The sequence below is a fragment of the Polypterus senegalus genome, chromosome 2 (genome assembly GCF_016835505.1).
Source record: "Polypterus senegalus isolate Bchr_013 chromosome 2, ASM1683550v1, whole genome shotgun sequence".
Classification (NCBI taxonomy): Eukaryota; Metazoa; Chordata; class Cladistia; order Polypteriformes; family Polypteridae; genus Polypterus; species Polypterus senegalus.
Window position 1 is genome coordinate 109,276,788 of NC_053155.1, and position 23,112 is coordinate 109,299,899.

Sequence of the window (23,112 nt, forward strand, 5' to 3'; positions counted from 1 at the left end):
TGTGTGTTAATCTTAAGGTGCAACAGTAGATCAACCCCGTAACGAATCTGATGAGTACACTTACCCCTAGGTAAAGGGTAAGTAGAGGGGAATATCACAATAATACATTTGTTTTTGTTTTCTTGTCTGCATTAGGTTTCCTTTTTCTAGTGCTAACTAAAAACAAGGAATCATACAATTATGAAAAAAGGAACAAGTAACACCACAACATCATTTTCTGTTCTTCATTCATCACTTGGCTTTTTTGACAATTTGGACAAATTTTTTTAATAGTCCAAAAATAAACCCATATGAATTACTATTTTTTTTTTAGTTCATTTGATAAATTCAAGATCATTAGGTATCTTTGAAGACAAAAGTCTTATTTAGCATTAAGAAATATTCATGCTAAAATGTCTGCTCTGCAAAAAATAATGTTTCTTTGTATGCATAATATTCTAATTTGTAAAAAGTAACATATTTTTTGCCAGTGAAGTGTTTTAACCCACCTCTCAAGTCACATAAAGTGTCACTAGTTTCCAAGACTAACTGTCAAAAGGGAATTGTCTCCTCCAACAATTTGGAGAAATAGAAGATAAAAGAAAGTAAACTCACACCTTCTGTGTATCACTGTTTTTTGATGTGATTTTAAGTGGCTTTAAGCTATTTTCCTTTAAAAAGCCGGCATCCCTGTTGTCTGTATCTTAAAATAAAATTCTAAAACAATATTTTTGATATTGCAGAAAACCACCACTTACTCAAACATCTATACAGATCCCATTTCTATATACACTGCCATGCTGTCTGTTTCTTTTTCTGTCTTTGGTACCAAGTGAAATCCCAACATGGCACACACACTGAAGGTGTTTAGTGCTCTTTGTATTGCTGTTTAGATGTGCAATAATCAGCACAGTATTCAAAACGTAGGGCATTGATCTTCTAGGATGTACAGATAAATTTGAAATTAATTTAAACTACATAACATTCTTCAATCCTTTCATTTAAATTAGAGGTTTTGGGGGGCCAGCACATATCCTGACAGCATCTGGTCCAAAGCAAATACCAGATTTGGACTGGTCACCTGCTCAGTGCAGGCCACCCACTATGCATATGCTAATAGATTAATTTTGGTTCAAAATAAAATGCATATATTCAGGGACATGGGAGGATTAACAGAATACCCAAATGACAAACCATGCAGACATTAGGAGAACTTGTGAAATCCACTCAGGCAGTGACTGAATGTAACATTTAAATCTAGAACACTTCAACTTATGAGGCAGTAGTCATAAAAACTTTATAACCACACTGTCTAAAATATAATTTAATAAAACTCAGCTATACTAAAACCAATTCTGAAAACATTCAATAAAGTCTCAATAAAATAAAGTGGAACCAACTTTTAGCTGTGGATACAGATTAGCACCAGTGCAGTACAATTAAAAGTAAATATACTCTGGAGGACCAGTTCATCACAAGATTTAGAAGAAATATGATATTTGGAAGACCTCCTTACCTAATGCAGGTGATAAAGAATGTAATAAAGCAGGTAATAAAAGTAATAAAGAAATAAAAGTACAAAAGGCATCTACAAAACACTCCAACAATAACTATAGAGAACTGAAAAGTTGGCAGCATTAGAGAGCAAAATTGCTGAAAGTGAAACAGTTAAACTCAAGAGGTTCTTTTAGTATTTCACCAGTAAGGGTGCTGTCTAGGAACAGCTGAAGTGTATAAACAGTAAAGGGTGAAATTTACAGAAAAGTAAATAATAAATGCTGTTATTTAGTAATTAGTGAAATACAGTTCACTTTCGTGTATAGTTTTGTGAAATTTCCCCTAAAATGTGTTTTGATTTCAAAAATAATAAATGTGAAACTCACTAAAATTAGTTTTTTGTAGGTAGTTACAATTTATTGGTTTGGAAATAAAGGAATAAAACCCCATAAGGGCTATTCCACAGCCAAACTTACTGTCTTCTTCCTCAGCCATTTTCCAGCACCACCCCAATTTTTTATGCCTCCCTTTGTTTGGCTCCACAAGTTCTCATCTGCCCCATGCAAACCTGCCTTGCATGTTCACATGACCAGATCAGCCTCACGTAAGGCTCCATAAGCTGATCCAAGCCAGGATCCTTCTTTAGGCTAACCAACAGCCCCACACATGCTTAGGAGAATGGATTTTAGCAGTGAGGAAACATCTATGAAGTTCTTGCGGTAATGAGAGATGCAGCACATTTTTACACTATAAATATAATTTTTGCATATAAATCCTTATGTATTTTTTTGGAAAGCACTGCACCCTGGGAAAATTTTAAGTAATCCAACTCTATAATCTGTAATCACTATAAAGTAGGTGATTGTAATGACTCTAGTATCCTTAGGTCAGATACATTAATTTTAGTCAAGGGTAAGTTAATGGAAGCAAATGCTAAAGACAAGAGTGTGTTAATATGAGATAACAGATTTTTGTACAAGTGATATTATAATTTAATCATATATTTTATTGTTTTTAAAAATAAATATTACAATCTGATAATATTATTTGCACTTTGATCTTTTTATTATAAAATGGTGCTAAAGAAGTTCCAGTGAAGAATTAGTAGATTTATTCCAGGTATACAGTGAAAGAGCTACGAGTAAAGATTTAAGGAGTCAACATTTTCTCATCTTAAGCCAATGGCTGATAAAGGGCTTATATGATGAAAGTGTTTAATAATATGAAGAATAAATAGTGCAAACAAGAGGACAGGAACACAAAAGGAAGCTGTCTAACATAATTACTAACATTAGGAATTAATTATTCATACTGAGAAGCACAGATACAAAGAATAGTTACAATAATTAAGTGTATCTGATAGTATTTTGGGGATTGTCAAATATCAATCTGAAGATATTTTGTAAATGTTAGGTGAATGTGTACATATAAGTTATTGTGCTTTGAAGAGAATATTCTTGTTTAACACTTTATTTAGCTTTTATATTCTTAAAAGGTCTTATACAGTAGCTGCTATTTGCCACAGTAAATAAAGGGGGCAGCTATAAACAAATTTTGTATGGCATAGTAAAGGTAGCCAGTAGAAGACATATAATTGCTTCCCCACATACCACCAAGCACGGCTGAAAGTGGGCTTAGTTTAACTTTGCCTGCATGCATCACTCCGCAAACCACAAGTCAACAATCAGTAACATGGACTTATGCATTATGATTAATGCATTTAATACGTAATGATAAGTGGTAAGATTTTGACAAGCTAGGCACACCTTTGAAATATTTGATCCTGTGTTTTTCAGGATTTAAGATTCTTTTTAAAGTCTACGTAGGATAGTCCTTGATTGCTATTGGAATTATTTATCTTTTTAGGAGTCAAACAACTCATACTATTTAATATCACATGATAAGTGGATGCTGAAATTGTTGCACAGTATTTTTTTTTTATACAGTAACCCACTTAAGATAGGAAAATCATACCATATTATATGTAGTGTTGTTTGCATATCCCAGCACACATATTAAAGGAAAGGTGTGTTACAACAAAGGTTAAGAAATCATGACATGTCTAAACATTTGCTGTTTTTGGCAAAATATCCAGACTTTTCATTGTTTTTTTTTAAACGTATGGCACCAGTTTAATCCATTTAAGTTTAACCAGTTGCTACTCGGCGGCATCAGATGGAAGGCAAAAACCAACCATGGTAGGAGTTCCATTCTTCAAACAGCCACAAAGAAGAAGTGATAATAAAATAGTTAGTGCGTAATATAATTGCAAACATAACAACACTTTTTATAAGATAACACTAAATAACATTAAAAAGTGAAAGCATTTTTGTACCAACACCATAAAACATTAAACGCGCATGCCAGAGTTACAGTACATAATGTATAGTGAATTTCCATTTTTATTCTTTCTGTTGATCATTGGATGTATAAACTATTCTGTTCATCCACTGCTAACCTGAATATGATACTAAAACATATGTAATGGCACTATTGTATCTCTCTTGGCCTGCAGAAAATGTTTCTAACATTTTAATTTCTTCCACACTGGTGGAATAATCTAAGTTTCCCAGCAGGAATAAATAAGCAATGAAGTGAAATTTTTACAGCTTGTCAGTAATACTTCTCCTTTGGACTTTTCCTCAAACTATAGATGAATCTTTTTCTAACCACGGAAACCATTGTAGTGAGGCAAATCACTAAATAATACCTGCCTTTCATTGTTACTATACCTTTTCAGGCAGCACTCAAGCATTATTTATATATTTAAAGTGTCATTTCTTATAATAGTTAAGCATGTAAGAATCAATGTCTGTACAATTTTGGCCTGCTGTGTGCCTCAGTATCCAACTCTGTGAAAATGTAGCCTTTATTGAAAGAAATCCAGGCAAGTTGTGAATGTGAAGGTGATTCTGATGACTTCTGGCAAGTCAGGCCCTTCATTTAAGGTGTATTTGTCTCAGCAGCCCAACATCCTTTCAATTAACTGAGCAGGCTAATGAGTGATGCTTTGGAATCACAAAAGAATGCTAATTATAGAGAAGCCAATAATAGCTTCAACACCTACAACATTAATTTTGAAGACTGAAGCTAAACAACAGATAAAAAAAACACCATTTATCTTCTTAAATCGAAAAGAATCAACCTTCAGCACAAAAAAGAAAAAAAAATGGTTCAAAATTCATGAACACAAGCTGTTGTATTTTTAAACCAAATTAAATGAGTCACAATATAATGTGGGATGAAAGCTTGAAACCAAAATGTGCTTTATGTTAGCTTCTTTTAATTCTATCCAAATATGGCACAGGTCATGCTACTAAAACTCTCATCACATTCTTTGTATCAATGAAATGTTTAGTTGGCAAAGACCTCATCAAAACTGAGTGGATTTCAATGGGTAGGAAATTGCAGCAAAAGACTGTAGGGAGTAAGGTCATCAGTCATTATTCATTATCCTGTGCCAGTATGTCAGGAAAGCAGCTCACAATCCACATATGTATACTGGAGGAGACATTTTCAATTAAAAACAAAATGTCAATTAAAACCAGAAAACAATATTAAATACATAATAATGCTTTCTTAAAAGCATTATCTGGGACCAAAGCTTGAATCCTCGGAGCCTCTATGTTTTCTTCTATCATTCCATTGCATTTCTCCAACATATGCCAGGTTATGGCTATTACTGTACAAAATGTGAAGCAGATGAAAGATTTAAAGCCTCTACTTAAACATTATTAAGAATCTAGCAAACTTTCTGAAAGAAGGTGGAAACTTCGCTTTTTAAATCACTTTGTCTGGCTAACCAGGTAATTTCAATTACTTCAGGTTTTGTAAAATCAAAACTTTTATAAATGTAGTAAATCTTGATGTCACCAAGACAAGCAGGAACCACTTTTACATTGATTAGTACTACTTAAAATAACGTAATGATCACAGATCACTTTTAATGGCAAATGGATATCCAAAGCAGAAACAGTCTTATAAATCTTCACAGCCTAATAGCTTATTTATTTATTCTCTAATATCCAGCTTATTGTTCTACAACATTGCTGGGCACTGTAGGGTGTTTTAAAAAAGCATGACATATAAAGATTAGTCAGTCCTGTATAAAACAGCCTACTATTACAAAGAACGCTCATATGAACCCACATTCATGCTCTCTCCAGAAGAGCCAGTTTAGAGTTGCTAATCAGCCTAAATTGCATTTGGCTGGCATGTGACAGAGCACCAGAGTACCTGGTGAATCTTTATTACACATAAGAATATGCAATCCAGACAAAGGCAATGCCTGTTCTGGAATTTAAATCTTGAAGATTTGAGGTTGGAGCATTAATGAATGCCCAACTGTACCATTTAATTTTGTTTAATAGTAATCTGACACAACCTTGCAGAGTCCATTTTATGAAATGATCATTTTCACTTCATCCCATCATCCTGCAACAGTATTACTCTATGTCACTTACTACATGTCACTTCTCACTAGTCACTCATCATGCTTTGCTACTTATTTCTTCTTCATCACATATTATTTGTTACTTATCACTCATAACACATCACTTGTCACTATTCATTTCTCACTCATTATTTTCAGCCATTTTTTAACAAAGGTAATTTTAGTTGAGTAGTGGCAGTGATAGAAATATGGGGGAAATATAGGATTTAGGTAAAAGAGCTACATGTGCAATAATACTGATTTATTCAAATAGCAATTAAATACTTCCTTTAAGCAAATTTGGCACAAAAACCTATCAAATCTGATTCTTCCCATTGTTTTTGGTGCTTAAAATTAAGAAATTACGATGCCCGTACCATTTAGTTCTAACTGTTGGAACTGTCCTATAATTATATGCATTCATTTAGTTTTAAAAATGTTATTTATAAATATATATAAAAGTCAATGTACGTGTGTATGTATGTATGTGTCAGCATCACTTCCGAATGGCTGAATTGATTTTCATGAAACTTGGTACACGTTACTTATTGGTCGATTAAAAATACAGTAGGGTGAAATCAACCCTAACCCACCCCCTTCTGGATAGGGTGGGAGGTGATCTTACGATCTTGTATGCATGTTATCATCCAATTGACACTCGGAACGACCACCAGAGGGCGAAGGAGATGACTGCCAGCATTCTTTATGTTTCAGCACCACGGCACCCTTGTTGCTTTTGAAATTAAATAGAGTTGGCCAGTTCCAGGCGTCAACTGGATAATAACATACATACAAGACTGCAAGACAAGCACATTAGAGAGTGTTCATTGTGTATTTATTTTTTGTGCGTGCATGGAAGGGGTGTAAGGCCAGGTGGATCAGAAGTGGATTCAAATTGTTCTATCATGGTGTAGATAGAAGGAGAAAAGGAGTAGGGGTTATTCTGAAGGAGCAGTATGTCAAGAGTGTTTTGGAGGTGAAAAGAGTGTCAGACAGAGTAATGATTATGAGGCTGGAAATTGAAGGTGTGATGATGAATGTTGTTAGTGCATATGTCCCACAAGTTGGATGTGCAATGGATGAGAAAGAAGATTTTTGAGTGAGTTGGATGAAGTGATGAACAGTGTACCCAAGGGACAGAAAGGGGTAATTGGAGCGGATTTCAATGGACATGTTGTTGAAGGGAACGGAGGAGACGAGGAGGTGATGGGTAGGTATGGTGTCAAGGAAAGGAATGAAAAAGGTCAGAGAATAGTGGATTTTGCCAAAAGGATGGACATGGCTGTGGTGAATACGTATTTTAAGAAGAGGGAAGAACATAGGGTTATGTACAAGAGTGGAGGTTGATTACATTCTATTCAGAAGAGTCAATCTGAAGGAGATTGAAGACTGCAAAGTGGTGGCAGGGGAAAGTGTAGTTAAGCAGCATAGGATGGTTGTCTGTAGAATGACAGAGATCAAGAAGAAGAAGAGACTGAGGGAAGAGCCAAGGATCAAATGGTGGAAGTTGAAAAAGGAAGACTGCAAGGTTGAGTTCAGGGAGGAGGTGAGACAGGCACTGGGTGGTAGAAAAGAATTACCAGAAAGCTGGGAAACTACAGCAGATGTAGTAAGGGTGACCGCAAGAAGGGTATTTGCCATGACATCTGGATAGAGGAAGGAGGAAAAGGAAACCTGGTGGTGAAATGGGGAAGTACAGGAGAGTATACAGAGGAAGACGATGGCAAAGAAGTGGGATAGTCAGAGAGATGCAAAAAGTAGACAAGAGTACAAGGAGATAAGGCACAAGGTGAAGAGAGAGGTGGCAAAGGCTAAAGAAAAGGTGTATGATGAGTTTTATGAACGGTTGGACACTAAGGAGGGAGAAAAGGACCTGTACCGATTGGCTAGACAAAGGGACCGAGCTGGGAAAGATGTGCATCAGGTTAGGGTAATAAAGGGTAAATATGGAAATGTACTCAAGAAGTGTAAGCAAGAAGAGTGTGTTGATTAGATGGAAACAGTACTTCAAGAGGCAGATGAATGAAGAGAACGAGAGAGAGAAGAGGTTGGATGATGTGGAGATAGTGAATCAGGAAGTGCAATGGATTACCAAGAATGAAGTAAGGGCAGCTATGAAGAGGATGAAGAATGGAAAAGCTGTTGGTCCAGATGGCATACCTGTGGAAGCATGGAGGTGTTTAGAAGAGATGGCAGTGGAGTTTTTAACCAGATTGTTTAATGGAATCTTGGAAAGTGAGAGGATGCATGAGGAGTGGAGAAGTGTACTGGTGCCAATATTTAACACTAGAATTACCAGAGCCTACGAAAAAACTCGTAAATCCGGCCCACCTTAAATTGCTTCTTAAAATCGTTCACAGCTCTCCACCAGCATCTTTTGTCATCTAAATGTGCTGATAAAAACAGGCTGCATGCAGCCGGCTATTCCATCCTCCCACCGACTTAGAACGTGCACAAACTTCTCCCAGCTCATACCTTGATTGATTTTCTGGGAATGAAGTGGAGTTTTAGAGTGGAAATAATAGATTGTTGTTTGGAACACACACATTTCATGTGTGTTCCGTTTCTACATTAATCTGTGTAAACACATTGTTAAAACAGAAACGTTTTTTATATTCTAGTAGTAGATGACAAAATGTAGGCATAAACTATATAATGTATGTGTGTGTGCTACAACATGCTGGCGGTGATCAATGCACATTTTAAAAAAAGAAAGACAAATATATGTGATGTTTTGAAGAAATCATTTTATGACACGATTTACCTTTATTTATTTACTTACTTCCTAAAGGCACAAGTAGTGTGCAGAGGGCATACTCAAAAATGTGTGTAATGCCAGGAAAAGTGCCTGCTGACACTTTAGTATGCAAGCAATGGTATGTGCATTCTTGCTCCGATGTGGAAGGGAGCTGAGTTTACCTCTGTGACAACGCATCTATGTGAAAAACGCAGTGTCAGATGCAGGGTTGGGGTGTGTTTGGATTCGTGAACGCGGCGAGATAATAAAACTGACTAAAAAGAAAAAACCAAAGCTAACCTTTACAAGTATCATAAATTACACCGGCTGTTACAGACTGAAATCAAATGTATGTTTTTATTCTAAAATTGTAAGACTAAGAGCAGTTTACTTCTCAAAACGGAGTGGTGCAGGATCGAACTCGCAACCTTTTGATTCCCAGACGGCAGCTGATTCTATTGTGGAGGCAGTCATAATAAACATGTGTCAATGTCGCATGTTAAGGCGGCTTTTTGTGTCTGCAGTTTTTTAATAAAAGTGCAATTGTGTTAGATTTGTACCTTTTGTGAAAGTATTTCTTTGATACATCAGGCTTCATACATTATATAGTTTACTAGCCAACCCGCGGCATAGCATACGCCGCATAATCAGGCCGCTTTTTAAATGATTTTTAAGCACAGAGGAAAAAATAAACATTTGAAAAATCCGTAATTTAATAGACCACCAAGAAAAGTAACATTGCAACAATGCACGCTACGAACCAACATACAATTGTCCGTGACTGAAAACCGGAGGAGTGCCGTCGCGCTTTCTCCTTCCAAAGCGGAGGACAGGGTTGAATGGCGCTCGTTCAGTACGCACTGCCCGCCCCCAACTCCCTACCTGAGTTGCTTTCGTCTGTGTACAGTCCACACGCACCTGTGAGTCACGTTGACTGTTAGTTTTCCAAACACCGCCTCAGTCGGTTTCCACGTTGATTTTTCATTGTTCTTTATGGTTCCGGCTGCTTTTTTTATATATATAATCCACCAAGTCACCCGACCATGGGGGGGCTTTACAAAGGGCAGGGACGTAATCAGTGCGAGCGTATGACCCGCACGTACTGGGAATTTCTCATTCGTGGGGAACAATTGGAAGCCACGGTCTCCATCACGAATGGGGTTCAACGGCTTACCCACGCAGGGTAGACACACGTTGATCCATTCAGTGTAGCGCGCGTGCAGTACCGGACATACAAGTGCATCACAGACCTGTTAATGCTCAATCTAACGTGGCTGAAAGCCACTTGTCCCTCTAAGAATTTGGACGCCGACCGCTGTTGGGTCGTGTAACTATTTAGCAGGCGGGAGTCTCGTTCGTTTTCGGAAATAACCAGCCAAATCACTCCACCAACTAAGAACTGCCATGCAACACCACCCACAGAATCGAGAAAGAGCTATCAATCTGTCAATCCTGTGCATGTCCGGGCCGGGTGAGGTTTCCTGTGTTGAGTCAAATGAAGCGAAAGGCTCCACACCTGGTGGTGCCCTTCCGTCAATTCCTTTAAGTTTCAGCTTTGTAACCATACTCCCCCCTGAACCCAAAGACTTTGGTTACCCGGTTGGCTGCCTGGCGGGTCATGGGAATTATTTCCACTCTAAAACTCCACTTCACTCCCAGAAAATCAATCTTGGCATGAGCTGGGGGACGTTTGTGCACGTTCTAAGTTGGTGGGGGGCTGGAATAGCCGGCTGCTTGCAGCCTGATTTTATCAGCACATTTAGATGACAAAAGACGCTGGTAGAGAGCTGTGAACGATTTTAAAAAGCGATTTAAGGTGGTACGGATTTACAAGTTTTTTCGTAGGCTCTGGTAATTCTAGTGTTAAGAATAAGCGGGACATGTAGGACTGTAGTAACTACAGGGGGATAAAATTGATGAACCACAGCATGCAGTTATGGGAAAGAGTAGTGGAAGCTAGGTTAAGAAGTGAGGTGATGATTAGTAAACAGCAGTAGGTTTCATGCTAAGAAAGAGCACCACAGATGCAATGTTTGCTCTGAGGGTGTTGATGGAGATGTATAGAGAAGGTCAGAAGGAGTTGGATTGCACCTTTGTAGACCTGGAGAAAGCATATGACAGGGTGCCTCGAGAGGAGCTGTGGTATTGTATGAGGAAGTCAGGAGTGGCAGAGAAGTACGTAAGAGTTGTACAGGATATGTACGAGGGAGGTGTGACCGTGGTGAGGTCTGAGGTAGGAGTGACAGATACATTCAAGTTGAAGGTGGGATTACATCAGGGGTCGGCTCTGAGCCCTTTCTTATTTGCAATGGTGATGGACAAGTTGACAGATGAGATTAGACAGGAGTCCCCATGGACTATGATGTTTGCTGATGACATTGTGATCTGTAGTGATAGTAGGGAGCAAGTTGAGGAGACCCTGGAGTGGTGGAGATATGCTCTAGAGAGGAGAGGAATGAAGGTCAGTAGGAACAAGACAGAATACATCTGTGTAAATGACAGGGAGGTCAGTGGAATGGTGAGGATGCAAGGAGTAGAGATGGCGAAGGTGGATGAGTTTAAATACTTGGGATCAACTATACAGAGTAATGGGGATTGGGGAAGAGAGGTGAAAAAGAGAATGCAGGCAGGGTGGAATGGGTGGAGAAGAGTGTCAGGAGTGATGTGTGACAGACGGATAACAGCATAAGTGAAAGGGAAGGTATACAGGACGGTAGTGAGACCAGGGGCCTCATGTATAAACGATGCATACCCACAGAAATGTTGCGTAAGAACATTTCCATGTTCAAATCCCGATGTATAAAACCTACACTTGGCGTAAAGCCACTCACTTTTTCACGGTACCTCATTCCTTGTCGTACGCAAGTTCTACGCTTGGTTTTGCAGACTGGCAGCACCCAGCGTCAAAGCAGTGCTACTGTTCCTGTGTGGTTACTCTTTATTTTCTTGACACAGCTTTATAAATACACTGAAACTAACCGCATATTGTTTATTAGTGTAATGCATCTGATTGTAATTAACTTGTAACAATATAATGGTCCAGGGAATAGCCATAGTATTCCAAATACCATAACTGCTTTAGTGTTATTAGCGTTATTAGTTAGTTGTACTCTTACTGCACCTTCTTCTTCTTCTTTTTTGAGCTGCTCCCGTTAGGGTTGCCACAGTGGATCATCTTTTTCCATATTTCTCTCACTGCACAACTCGGAGTATTTATATAACTGTATCTGAGTGTGAATCACAACAGCAACTGATCGGAAAGAGAATTATCGGGATACAGAATCAACACGCTACGTCAGCCACGGCAAAATGTTTCAAAGCCTTTCCTGTACGGACCTCACGGTTCAGAAACAGTTTCATCCCAAGAAATTTAAACGCACTCACTCAAGTGCTCCTTGTAGAACTGTTTGTACTTATAAGTACAATTACTTCACTGTAAACTTGCACTACAGTTATAATATTGCACAACCTGAGCCACTTTTTAAAGCGCGTATTTACATATGATGACGATATCATTTTTAAGGTGAAATGCAGCAAAATATGTTTATTATATTATACAGGTAAAACTTTAACTTCATTTAAATAATCCATATTCTTTACTGGGACTGGCGTGAAGGATAGAATAATAAAACATATACTACAAAGATAGTTCAATGTTCCTTAAACATTTTGAAGAATCGGCGCTCTAAGCTTACAGATGGCTTAACGTCTATTACAGAGCTGATTGTGTGGCGATCGGTTACTTGGAGAAAGAAAAGCAAGGGCTGCAGGGGTCGGCCACTCCAATATATATTGAATATAAAACAGAAAGAGAAAATAACGGCACAGCTAAAAACGCAGCGGCAAATTTCGACAAAAGTTAAACGCTTGTGTCATGAGCACGAGGTGGCTATGCAGTGTCCGCAACGGACGTGGCCATCCACCGTGCATAAGATATCATATTGACATTGGCGGGCGAAGGGGCACCAATTCTTTCTCTGTCTAGAGCTGCCCATGAGTACTGCTGGAATAAATAATTTCATCGAAGGTCGCTCACAATCACTGCGCCGTGAAATAATGTTTAATGTTTAATAACGTGCTTTAACTACTATCATCATGAAAATGATATCACGTATACATCTCAGTATTTTAGTTGTTCAGAGAGCTGTAATATCATGAATGCAATGGATTCTGTGTCCAGTCAGAGGAAGAGAGCCGGTTTAAGAAGCAAGTAGTGATTCACACACATAGAGCACATACCTGTAGAAGAACACATACAAAACAAAGCATTTAACATGCTGCTTTAACTACGGTGTAATTTGAGAAACTGGTTAATTAAACGATGACGTTTATGATGTTCTACTTTAATGACAAAATAAACTACATGATTAAAGTGGAAATTTCGAGATTGAAGTTGACATTTCGTGCTTTTTTCCCCACTGTGTGCCTTTTTTTCTCTGTATTCTAATAAGCTTTCATATGACACTCAGACGGTGGGCTAAGACTCTCCTTTTCACGGCGACTGATATCTGAGCTTTCAAGTTTCTCCAACACGCTATGTCACTCGATCAACTTCCTTTTGTTGATTATACCACGGTTTAATTAAACAAATAGTATGTTTTTCCTTTGCCTCTACTTGGTATTCGCTGAAATTCTTATATTTTCTCCCGTGCTTTTCCCATTGTCTTTTCACAGAAGGCTGAGCTTAAGGGTGATTTATATTGATTTGCATCTTGAAAGACATGTAATTCTGGGAGGAGTTGGGGTGGGACATAAGGCGCGTGCATGAGCGTTAGTTTTCATGCTGACCAGGATTTATGTAGCGGAAGAACGTCGAAGTTGGAGTACGCACAAATTCCTGCATCTGGATTTTTCTGTGCGTAAGCACATTTCGGCTTTTGTGCTTACGCCATGTTATAGTGCAAATTCTACGCATGGCCTTATACATGAGACCCCCGCTCTGTTATAGGGGGCACTGACAAGAAAGCAGGAGAAAGAGCTGGAGATGGCAGAGTTAAAGATGGTAAGATTTGCATTGGGTGTGATGAGCATGGATAGAATTAGAAATGAGTACATTAGTGGGTCAGCTCATGTTGGATGGTTGGGAGACAAAGTCAGAGAGGCGAGATTGCATTGGTTTGGGCATGTGCAGAGGAGAGATGCTGAGTATATTGGGAGAAAGGTGCTAAGGATAGAGCTGCCAGGCAAGAGAAAAAGAGGAAGGCCTAAGAGAAAGTTTATGGATGTGGTGAGAGAAGACATGCAGATGATGGATATAACAGAACAAGGTACAGAGAACAGAAAGATATGGAAGAAGATGATCCATTGTGGCGACCCCTAACAGGAGCAGCCGAAAGAAGAAGAAAGTATGTTTTTTTTTTAATTATATTTTTCTCAAACAATAAAAAAGAACACTTTATTTTCCTCCCAGGCAATGCTGGGAATTTCAGCTAGTGGAAAATAAACTTTATGACTAATCAATTTGCCTTCTTAGATCACTGTAATGTCATTTACAGAATTAGAGAACATTTGGTTTAACCCAAATAGCAATATATAGCTTTCAGTTCTAAACTTGCATTTATTCATCCATCCATCCACTTTCTGAACCAACATGATCTATTTTAAAGGGGCTAGAGCCTTTTCCAGCAGTCAAATAAGAAAACAATGCAGGAGGGGTCACCAGTCAGTCCATCAAAGGGCGCAGTGATATGCACATCCACATTCATTTAGATCTGACCAATTAGCCTAACACTAACCTATTGTACATGCCTGGAACCCAGAGCAAATCTCACACAAATGTGGGGAGAACATGGAAACCTCATACAGATAATGACTCAGCCTGGAATAAAAGCTCTGTTCTAATGATTGCTGGCTGTTAAACAAAACAACAATCCCTCATAAAGAGTACAGTATGTAGACTAACGTATTCAGTTTACTGTATTGTTTGGTGGAATAACTCATTTTCGTTTTTTGGTAAAGACCTACTAAATTTTGATTCTTAGTTCTCTAGTTAATCATTATTTCCAGAGTATTTTTTAACTTTTTTAATGTGATATTCCCATTATCTTAACAAGACTGAAGGTGTCTTACCTCTTGTTAAACTGAAGACTCTTGTCTCCTTTTTTCCAGCTGATACGTGGCTTTGGAGATGCTTGTGGTTTACATTCTATAACAATTTCTTTCCCAACTGTCACAACAACAGTATTCCTTGCTGGACTAGACTGGAAACTGGGAGCAGCAGCTGCTTGAAAAGAAGATATGCATACATATTAGACGTGTTTTCTTGTCATCTGTAGCAAGGTAATTGTAGCCATTATGATAAAATTTGTTTTTGTTCATAACAATATCCTGACTTGGGAAGCTGCATCTTGTAACAAATGAAATAGACAGCAGGGCTGCAAAAACATTGTTTCTAAAAAATGAGGTTGATAGTATTAAAAAGGAAAAAGCTTAGAAATAATTTATGTATTAATAAATTCCTACAATACGATGGCACGCCATCCAGGGTGGGTTCTTCTTGGCCAATGCTAACATGATACTCTCCAGCTCTACACAACCTTGTAAACTTGGTAAATCACATTCAGAACCTGATGAATGAAAGAGGGTTTGCTTTATATATTTGAATAGGCATTTAAGAAGGCAACCAGCCTCATAACTAGCATCATTTCCATACTGTCCTTGTAGCATTGATTGCAGGAGAGTATGCTCATGCTGGGCTAAACAAGTTAAAAGAAAGATGTTAAAAAGATTAATCTGTAGGTAAGTCAGTTGAAACAAAATGAAATATTATACTCCATCCATCCATCCATTATCCAACCCGTTATATTCTAACTACAGGGTCACGAGGGTCTGCTGGAGCCAATCCCAGTCAACACAGGGAGCAAGGCAGGAAACAAACCCCGGGCAGGGCGCCAGCCCACCGCAGAATATTATACTCGAATGCATTAATGATTTACTTAATAATTAAAAATAAAAAAGATTTTAAAAACGATTATTTAATTTTTTTACTGGTATACAGAGCACAAAGCAAAGCAATTTGACACTAGTTTTTGTTCAAAATTGTGTAAAGAGATTTTTTTTCACGAGAACAACTTTCATTGTTTAGTTTTTAAGTTTGAGTTGAAGAAAAAGAAACAAATTTTAGGACTGCAGAGCACACAGACAGCTGGGTACAATGTGGCAACTAACCTTTTAATGACGCCCCAATGCATTGTAAAGCCCATTCATTTATGCCCCCCAGTCTATACATATTTGGAGCAAATTTAGAATCACCAAGTAGCTCAACAAGCATGTCTTTGGGATCTTGAGAGAATATCTAGAGAATCTAGAAAAAATCCCATACACATAACTAAATTAGCCCAGTAAGAATTCACATGAAGGCGTGAGTGACTGTGTCCCTATACCTAATGCTGCTAGGATAAGCACTGTTTCCCCTGGTCCATAAACTTGATGAGTGGGTTAGAAAATGACTGAATAGACCATCAACAGTCTCCCAGCTTTTAAACCTGGCCTGGGCACTCTCCCCATATCCACAAGGGTTTTCTCTGGATACTTCAGTTTTCTGCCATATCCCAAAGATGTATGCATGATGCTAATTGTGACACTAAATTGTTCCTGTGAGCAAATAATACATAGTTTGTGCCAAGTTGGACTAAAGTTTGCAAAGCAGAGTCCCATAACATATAGCAATATGTGCTAGTAAAATTCATATAAGACATAATAATAACATATAACATTCTCAAACTGTCTTTATCCAAATCAGGGTCTCCGGTGCCAAGGAGCACCACAAAGCAGGATAAAGCAACAGACAGGCCCTGAAGTCCATCAAAGCTCCTATTCATACAAACATTCGTGAGCACATTTGGAATTGTGAATTAACCTAACATACATCTTTAGGAACTTGGAAAAAAATCCCATGCAGATACAGGGGGAATGTACATATTCCAAAAGGGTAACATCCAGAGACAGGATTCAAGCCAAAAATGTTGAATCTGTAAGGAAATGGTGTTACCCCTGTGCCATCAATTCAGACAAACAAGTTGCAATATAATATATACAATGATTTAGAATATATCCTTTGTCTCAGTGAGACTTTATGAAATGTGTATTTACTTTATTGCATTTGTTTATGTTAAAGGTTACATACTTTAATTAAAAATAAACATAAATGAAATCTAATCAAACCTGTAGAGAAAGAGGATACTCTGAGCTTATGAGGTAAATTGTCATAACAATAACATGTAAAATGTATCAGACCTGGACAGCTTAGCAGCAATGCTTGCCTTCAGTTTGATATCTAAAGTGTGGGTACAGCTCACTGACCCTGCCATCTGATGGACTGGCAAATTCGGTTAAACTGATGGATGACTTTAGTTAAATTAGCTCATTGATAGAGGTGTGATTAAATAAGGTGTCAAAAAGCTCCTAAGCATTTTAATCACATGGTGTAACAATGTTACAGGGGCATTTGTTAAAGTTGGACTCTAAGGAGCAGGTGTGCCAAACACCCAGCATGCGCAAGTAAGCACTAGATTTAACTGAATTTTTGCTGAAATTCACACCATTAAAGAAATGTACAGCAGCCTTTTACATTCTTTGTAGAGTTTCTTCCAAAGTTGTCATGGATATTTATATGTTGAAAAGATGAACAAAAGTTTAAAAATAAAACATTTCACCTACGTAGCATTTATTATTTTTAAATGTTTAGGTTTGAATATTGCAATACGTAGCACATACAAATAACCTATAATTCTTACAACTAACCTTTAGTTTAAAATTTAGCAGAGTTCAATTAGAAACAGGATGGCATATGCAACAATTTAAAACTGATACACCAAACATATAGTACTAAATATTCATTTTGGGATCTGCTAAATTGAATCATTTTATAGGTAGAGCCTGTCAAAGCAGCACTGTGCACAAAGCAGGAACCAGTAGAGAGTGCTCATTATGGTGTACATTTATATACAGTACATACCATATCATTAAATACACCATACAAAAATTCTATATAAATAGTTAAATCTTTATAATCATGTCCAAATACACAGTGCATCTTTTCACTAGTTCTAAGACTCTCTTGTGAGGCAAGAATGTCAGAAGTCTGTGACTCGGCAATGTATTAATTTTCAATGTAGCCTCCTAACATGCATGGCTCTCATTAATCTGAAGTAGTTTTCAGTCCCCACAAGTGCCACTCATGCAAGCCTTTGAGAAATGCATTGTTGTTTTCTCATCTCATGATGCTCCTAACCAGGTTTTGGAAATGATTTTAGATCACAAAGCACTTCTTGTTTGTGTTCTCAATAAAACACTTCAACTGGACACTTGGCAGAAATAGGCAGCAACATCTGATGCCTACAAAAGAAGAATTGATCAAAAGCTGGCTGTTATCTTAGAGGACCACAGATTGATTCCTGTCTCAGGAAAGCATTACCTGCAAGTCTGTTTCTTTCAAAAAGGAATCCAAAGGAAATTCATTTTGGGTGAGTACACTTTTCTGCAAAGTTGCATGCACATAGTATTGTTTAGTATAAATGCTTGATACAAAAGGAAAAACAATGGAATGAATGACAGAATATGACATAATTTGTTACGTTTACCTTTACAACAAATTTCAACTCATATAAAGAAAAAAATACCAGTAACCAAAAGCACATGTAAAATGTACTGTTTCCAATGCCAAAAAAGGATGCTAACAGGATCTAATTTTAAGATGATGATAATATGCAATAAATCATGATACAAATTATCTGTTATGTTCCTTGGATAGAACTCTACCTTAACCAAAAGTAACCTGATAAAACTAAAAAAAAAAAAACGGATATAAAATCTGATGCATTATGGTCAGGTCTTTGAAGTTGTGCAGAAACACCTTTTTCACATTAATTTCCCTCTTTATTCTCAGTGTGAAAATCTAAAATAAATGGACATCATTCCCACATCTCCTCCCCCCTTCTGTCACACATGGGCACATCTCCAGTCTGCAGAACACACACTTCTTCGCTTTACAGTCATTATCAGTCATCTAAGAGCCAATTTAATGTCACAGCACCCCATAAGCAATTTTTGTGAAACAGAAGCAATAGTGTGAATTTTTCTCCAGCTAAAAAACATGAATGTTTCTGAAGTCCTCAATTTTGGAAATGGACTGAGGAACCAAAAAAAAAATCAGTTTTCCAAGTTTTTAGAAATACCTAGATTGATTGCTGTCTATGTCAATGGCAGTTTCCATTTAAATTGTTAAGGTGTTTTAACACACATGGCAACACACACACATAACAAACAGCCTGGATGGTGCTTAGTACAACCATTGAATTTAATACATCTGCAACAGCCCATCTTAAGCTCTCCCTGTTTAGATGTTAGTTCATTGTTCTCAGATTTATTATTTTTTACCATTAGCTTTATTTTTCAATTTTTTGACTTTCTGGTGTTTATGGCATCTACTTAGATTTCTTGTTTATCTTAAATTTACTCTTTCTGGATTTATTTATTGTTGTTTATTGTTGTTCATCTGGTGTTCTGTATATGACCTGTGTCTGTTAGTGCAGACTTGGTCCAGTGTTCTAGACCATCAGTGTCAGGATGAAAAATAGACATAAACCAAACACGGAACCCTGGCAGAGGATATAGTGAGTAGCTATTTTATGGCAAAAGTATGTTATCAGTTGTAACATTTTATAAAAAAAGCCATCTTGCAAAAAAAAATAGCTTTGTTCGTTAGCTACATATTGCAGCAAACAGCTTACACTATGTAGAGTTGGGTGATGTGTACAATTCTCCAGTTGATCAATTGACCCCTTAAACATCACCAACTGACAACATTTTCACTTGAAACTTAACCAAAATTGTTTTTCTTCATTTCCTGTAATTTTCAACAAGGCTACAGAATGTCTTCATTTCTAATGGCAATGCACATTATACTTTGTTAATATAGAAAAGCACAGATGGGCAAATGGGCGGCTAAGAAGAAATCAACTTCTATTTGTCAATGTTTTGCTTTCAAAGCAAATAAACATGGTGAACCAATCAATTTAACCAAAGTTATTTTTTGACTAATGTAAAGGAAAATGTACTTTGAAACTGAGTGTCTGTTAAACTCCAGCATCCTGACTTTGGTTAAGCCAGCACATTTATATTAGAAGATGAGGTTATATAAACTGTAATATAGGGCAAGTCAAAGTTATGTTAACACTAATGGATTATTTTTATCTCGACCACACCTTTCCAGGTCGATGGATAGGTTGTGGTGGACCATTGGCATGATCTCCAGACTACCCTGGTGAAGGAGTGCATGTATAACAGGAAAGTTTGTGATATCAATGACCTAAAGGACAGAATACGGACTGTGGTATCATTAATTCCCCACGAAGTGTGTTCAGGTTTTTAATGGTACCTTTGCTCGTTGGTTTTTGTGTGTTGAACATGAACAGGTTGAGACATTCTTGTAAGTCATCTTGCACGTATGAAGTATGTTTTGTGAATAAATTGTTTCCGCCATTCAAATTTTAACATAATTTTGACTCACCCGTATTTTACTTTATATTTCATTCTCTGATAAGAGATTACGTAAGAAAAATCTTATTTCTATGAACCAGACATTTCCTTATGACTTTTAACTAACTCAAAACATCTAAATAACCGTTTTGCTTACTGTAAAAGTTTAACTAATTTGGGACATTACTTAATACTAGGCTACATAGGTCATGATATTTATGGAAAGTATATAGAAAGCAATGACGATGAAAGGTAAACATTAGAATTTATGCTTGTACGTGAAGCATAATTATCTCTCTGCAACTCATTGGTGGATGATGATCAACCATTAGGGTGACCTGGGTGTGACCCAAGGCACATGTAAGAAAAAAAGTATTGCAGTTGTTGTACTGAGACCTGCCCCAACCCCCTGCAAGTCATCACTTCCCCTTTGCAGTATGGTAAATATGTAAAAGCTATTGATTAATTCTGCCACACAATTAGGAGATATTATAGCGATCGTAAGATTATATTTATTTATATTTTGTGTGTTAATGCATTGAACGTTAAGCAAAACCATTAGAATGTTGCTGGAACAGGATTTCACAATGTTGAAATCAGACCTGTCGAAGTAGTGCTACCTTCAACCATCCCCCTTAACTCCACAGTGGATGGTTAGAATCACTTGAGACTTCTTCTTCTGTCACAGACTGACCTGTAGATTATGCCCTAGAAATTTCACTCCTAACTAAAAGTAGCTGTGTTGCAGCTTTAGTCATGAAATTTCTAATGTCTTATTTAATAGAACCAACATTTTTCTGTTTCTAAAGTATGCACAAGATTAAACAAAACTGTCCTCTGAGATTGTTGCAACCTTCAGGGTATAGTTTTCTATCCATCCATCCATCAGTCCATTTTGAAACCTGCTTAATCAAAGTCATGATCACAGGATATGTCACTTTTTGAAAAAAAAAAAATTAGAAGACAAAATGTTTTATTTACTTCAATCTGTGTCAGAAATTACAAAAATTGATTGACATAAATTATCCTGAATCACTTTGGGAAAAGTTTCTGTATTTGCCACTTAATCAGAAACAGTTATAGCTAGGAAAGTTAAACACAGCACAACAAAGCTTAAAGAAACTGGGTGTTAAAATGAAACATTGACATGGATGTAGTTAATAAATGGCCAATCTACTTGCAGAATTTATTTACTGAGGGTTAAGTGTCTTCCAATTAATCATTAGTGTAATTAATATGAAAAAGCTGTCTGATTGGTTCATCTTACTTTGCAGACAGAACAGGTGTTTGCTCATGCAAGTAAAAATTAACTGCCAGCCACATCAGTTTCTATTTAATTTATCCAGCCGTGTGAAATGAAATCAGTTCAATCTCTGATAAATTGAAAAAGTATAAAATTTTTCTGGAATGAAGACTACAATTTTGGTATCCATCTGGTCACTTTCTTCTGGAAAGTGAAAATTGCCAGAAAATTTTCAAGGAAACAAATCTTGGAATAAAGAACTAAAGAGGTATCAGAAGTTAGATATGCAATAAAAATGATTTATAAACGGCATACCATAATTGATAATTCCAACAATAAAACAAAAGTACCAAAGATGCTGTTTTGTTGAAATGTCTCATTTCTAAAATGGCCATACTGAAACCAATAGTCAGTCAATCATTGTCCAACCCACTACATCTTAACACAGGGTCACGGGGGTCTACTGGAGCCAATCCTAGACAACACAGGGTGCAAGGCAGGTACAAACTTGGGCAGGGTGCGGGTCCCACACACCAAGCACAAACTAGAGACAATTTAGACTCGCCAATGCACCTAACCTGCATGTCTTTGGACTGTGGGAGGAAACCGGAGAACCCGGAGGAAACCCACGCAGACACGGGGAGAACATGCAAACTCCACGCAGGGAGGACCCGGGAAGCAAACCCAGGTTTACTTACTGCGATGCAGCAGCACTACCATCGCGCCACCGTGCCGCCCTAAAACCAATAGTGTACATTTAAAATAAGCTGTTTTTATCTTGCATATCACAGCTTGTCATTCTATAACAAGACAGTAACTACATATTCTTTCAATGCACCATATTTTTTTTACCAATTTACACTCTTCTGTGACAAGAAAATGTAACTACAGTATGTTGACAGTTTGCTGCATGCTTTTCTTCTCAGAATAAATTTTATTACTTGCAATATATACTGGAAATAACTTAATTAATATATTAGTCTAACTGATATGAGTGTAGAAAATACATTTAAAGATTACATAAAGTGTAAACAAAGTAAGAGTTGAGAAAGTCATAAAACACTGTTCAGAATTTACTTAAAAGTAAGTTATGATTCACTAATTTTTTGCTGCGAATTACCTGGGGCCTCATGCATAACGCCCTGTGCGTAGAATTCGCACTATAACATGACGTAAGCACAAAAGTAGAATTGTGCTTATGCACAGAAAAATCCAGATGCAGGAATCTGTACGTTCGCCAACTTCCACGTTCTTCCGCTACATAAATCCCGGTCAGCGTGAAAAGTAATGCTCGTGCACGCGCGTGCTGTCCCTCCCCAACTCCTCCCAGAATTGCGCCTCTTTGAATATGCAAATCAATATAAATAGCCCTTAAGCTCAGCGTTCTGTGAAAAGACAATGGGAAAAGCACGGGGGAAAATATGAGAATTTCAGCGAATACCAAGTGGAGGCAAAAGAAAAACATACCCTTTGTTGATTTAAACAGTGGTATAATCAACAAAAGGAAGTTGATCGAGTGACATAGCGTGTCGGAGAATCTCAAAAGCTCAAGTTCACTAAGTCGCACAGTGCCAAAATAAAAAAGAAGTCACATATCAAAGTTGCCGTGAAAAGGTGAACTGTAGCCCACCATCTGAGTGTCATATGAAAGCTTATTAGGGTACAGACAAAAAAATAGGCACACAGTGGGAAAAAAGCATGAAATGTCAACTTTAATCTCGAAATTTCCACTTTAATCACGTAGTT

General features: G+C 37.4%; 1 protein-coding gene across 4 annotated transcripts in view; it reads right to left on the reverse strand.

Moving 5' to 3' along the window:
• The window catches only part of cntn5 (contactin 5), a 1,359,131-nt gene that overhangs the window by 212,000 nt on the left and 1,124,019 nt on the right, over positions 1 to 23,112 (reverse strand). For 3 of the 4 annotated variants that reach the window (XM_039744347.1, XM_039744348.1, XM_039744350.1), the window contains exon 13: positions 14,715 to 14,868. In XM_039744347.1, coding sequence (XP_039600281.1) covers positions 14,715 to 14,868 — 154 coding nt within the window. The remainder of the gene's footprint in view (positions 1 to 14,714; positions 14,869 to 23,112) is intronic. The other variant, XM_039744349.1, reaches the window with a different exon arrangement.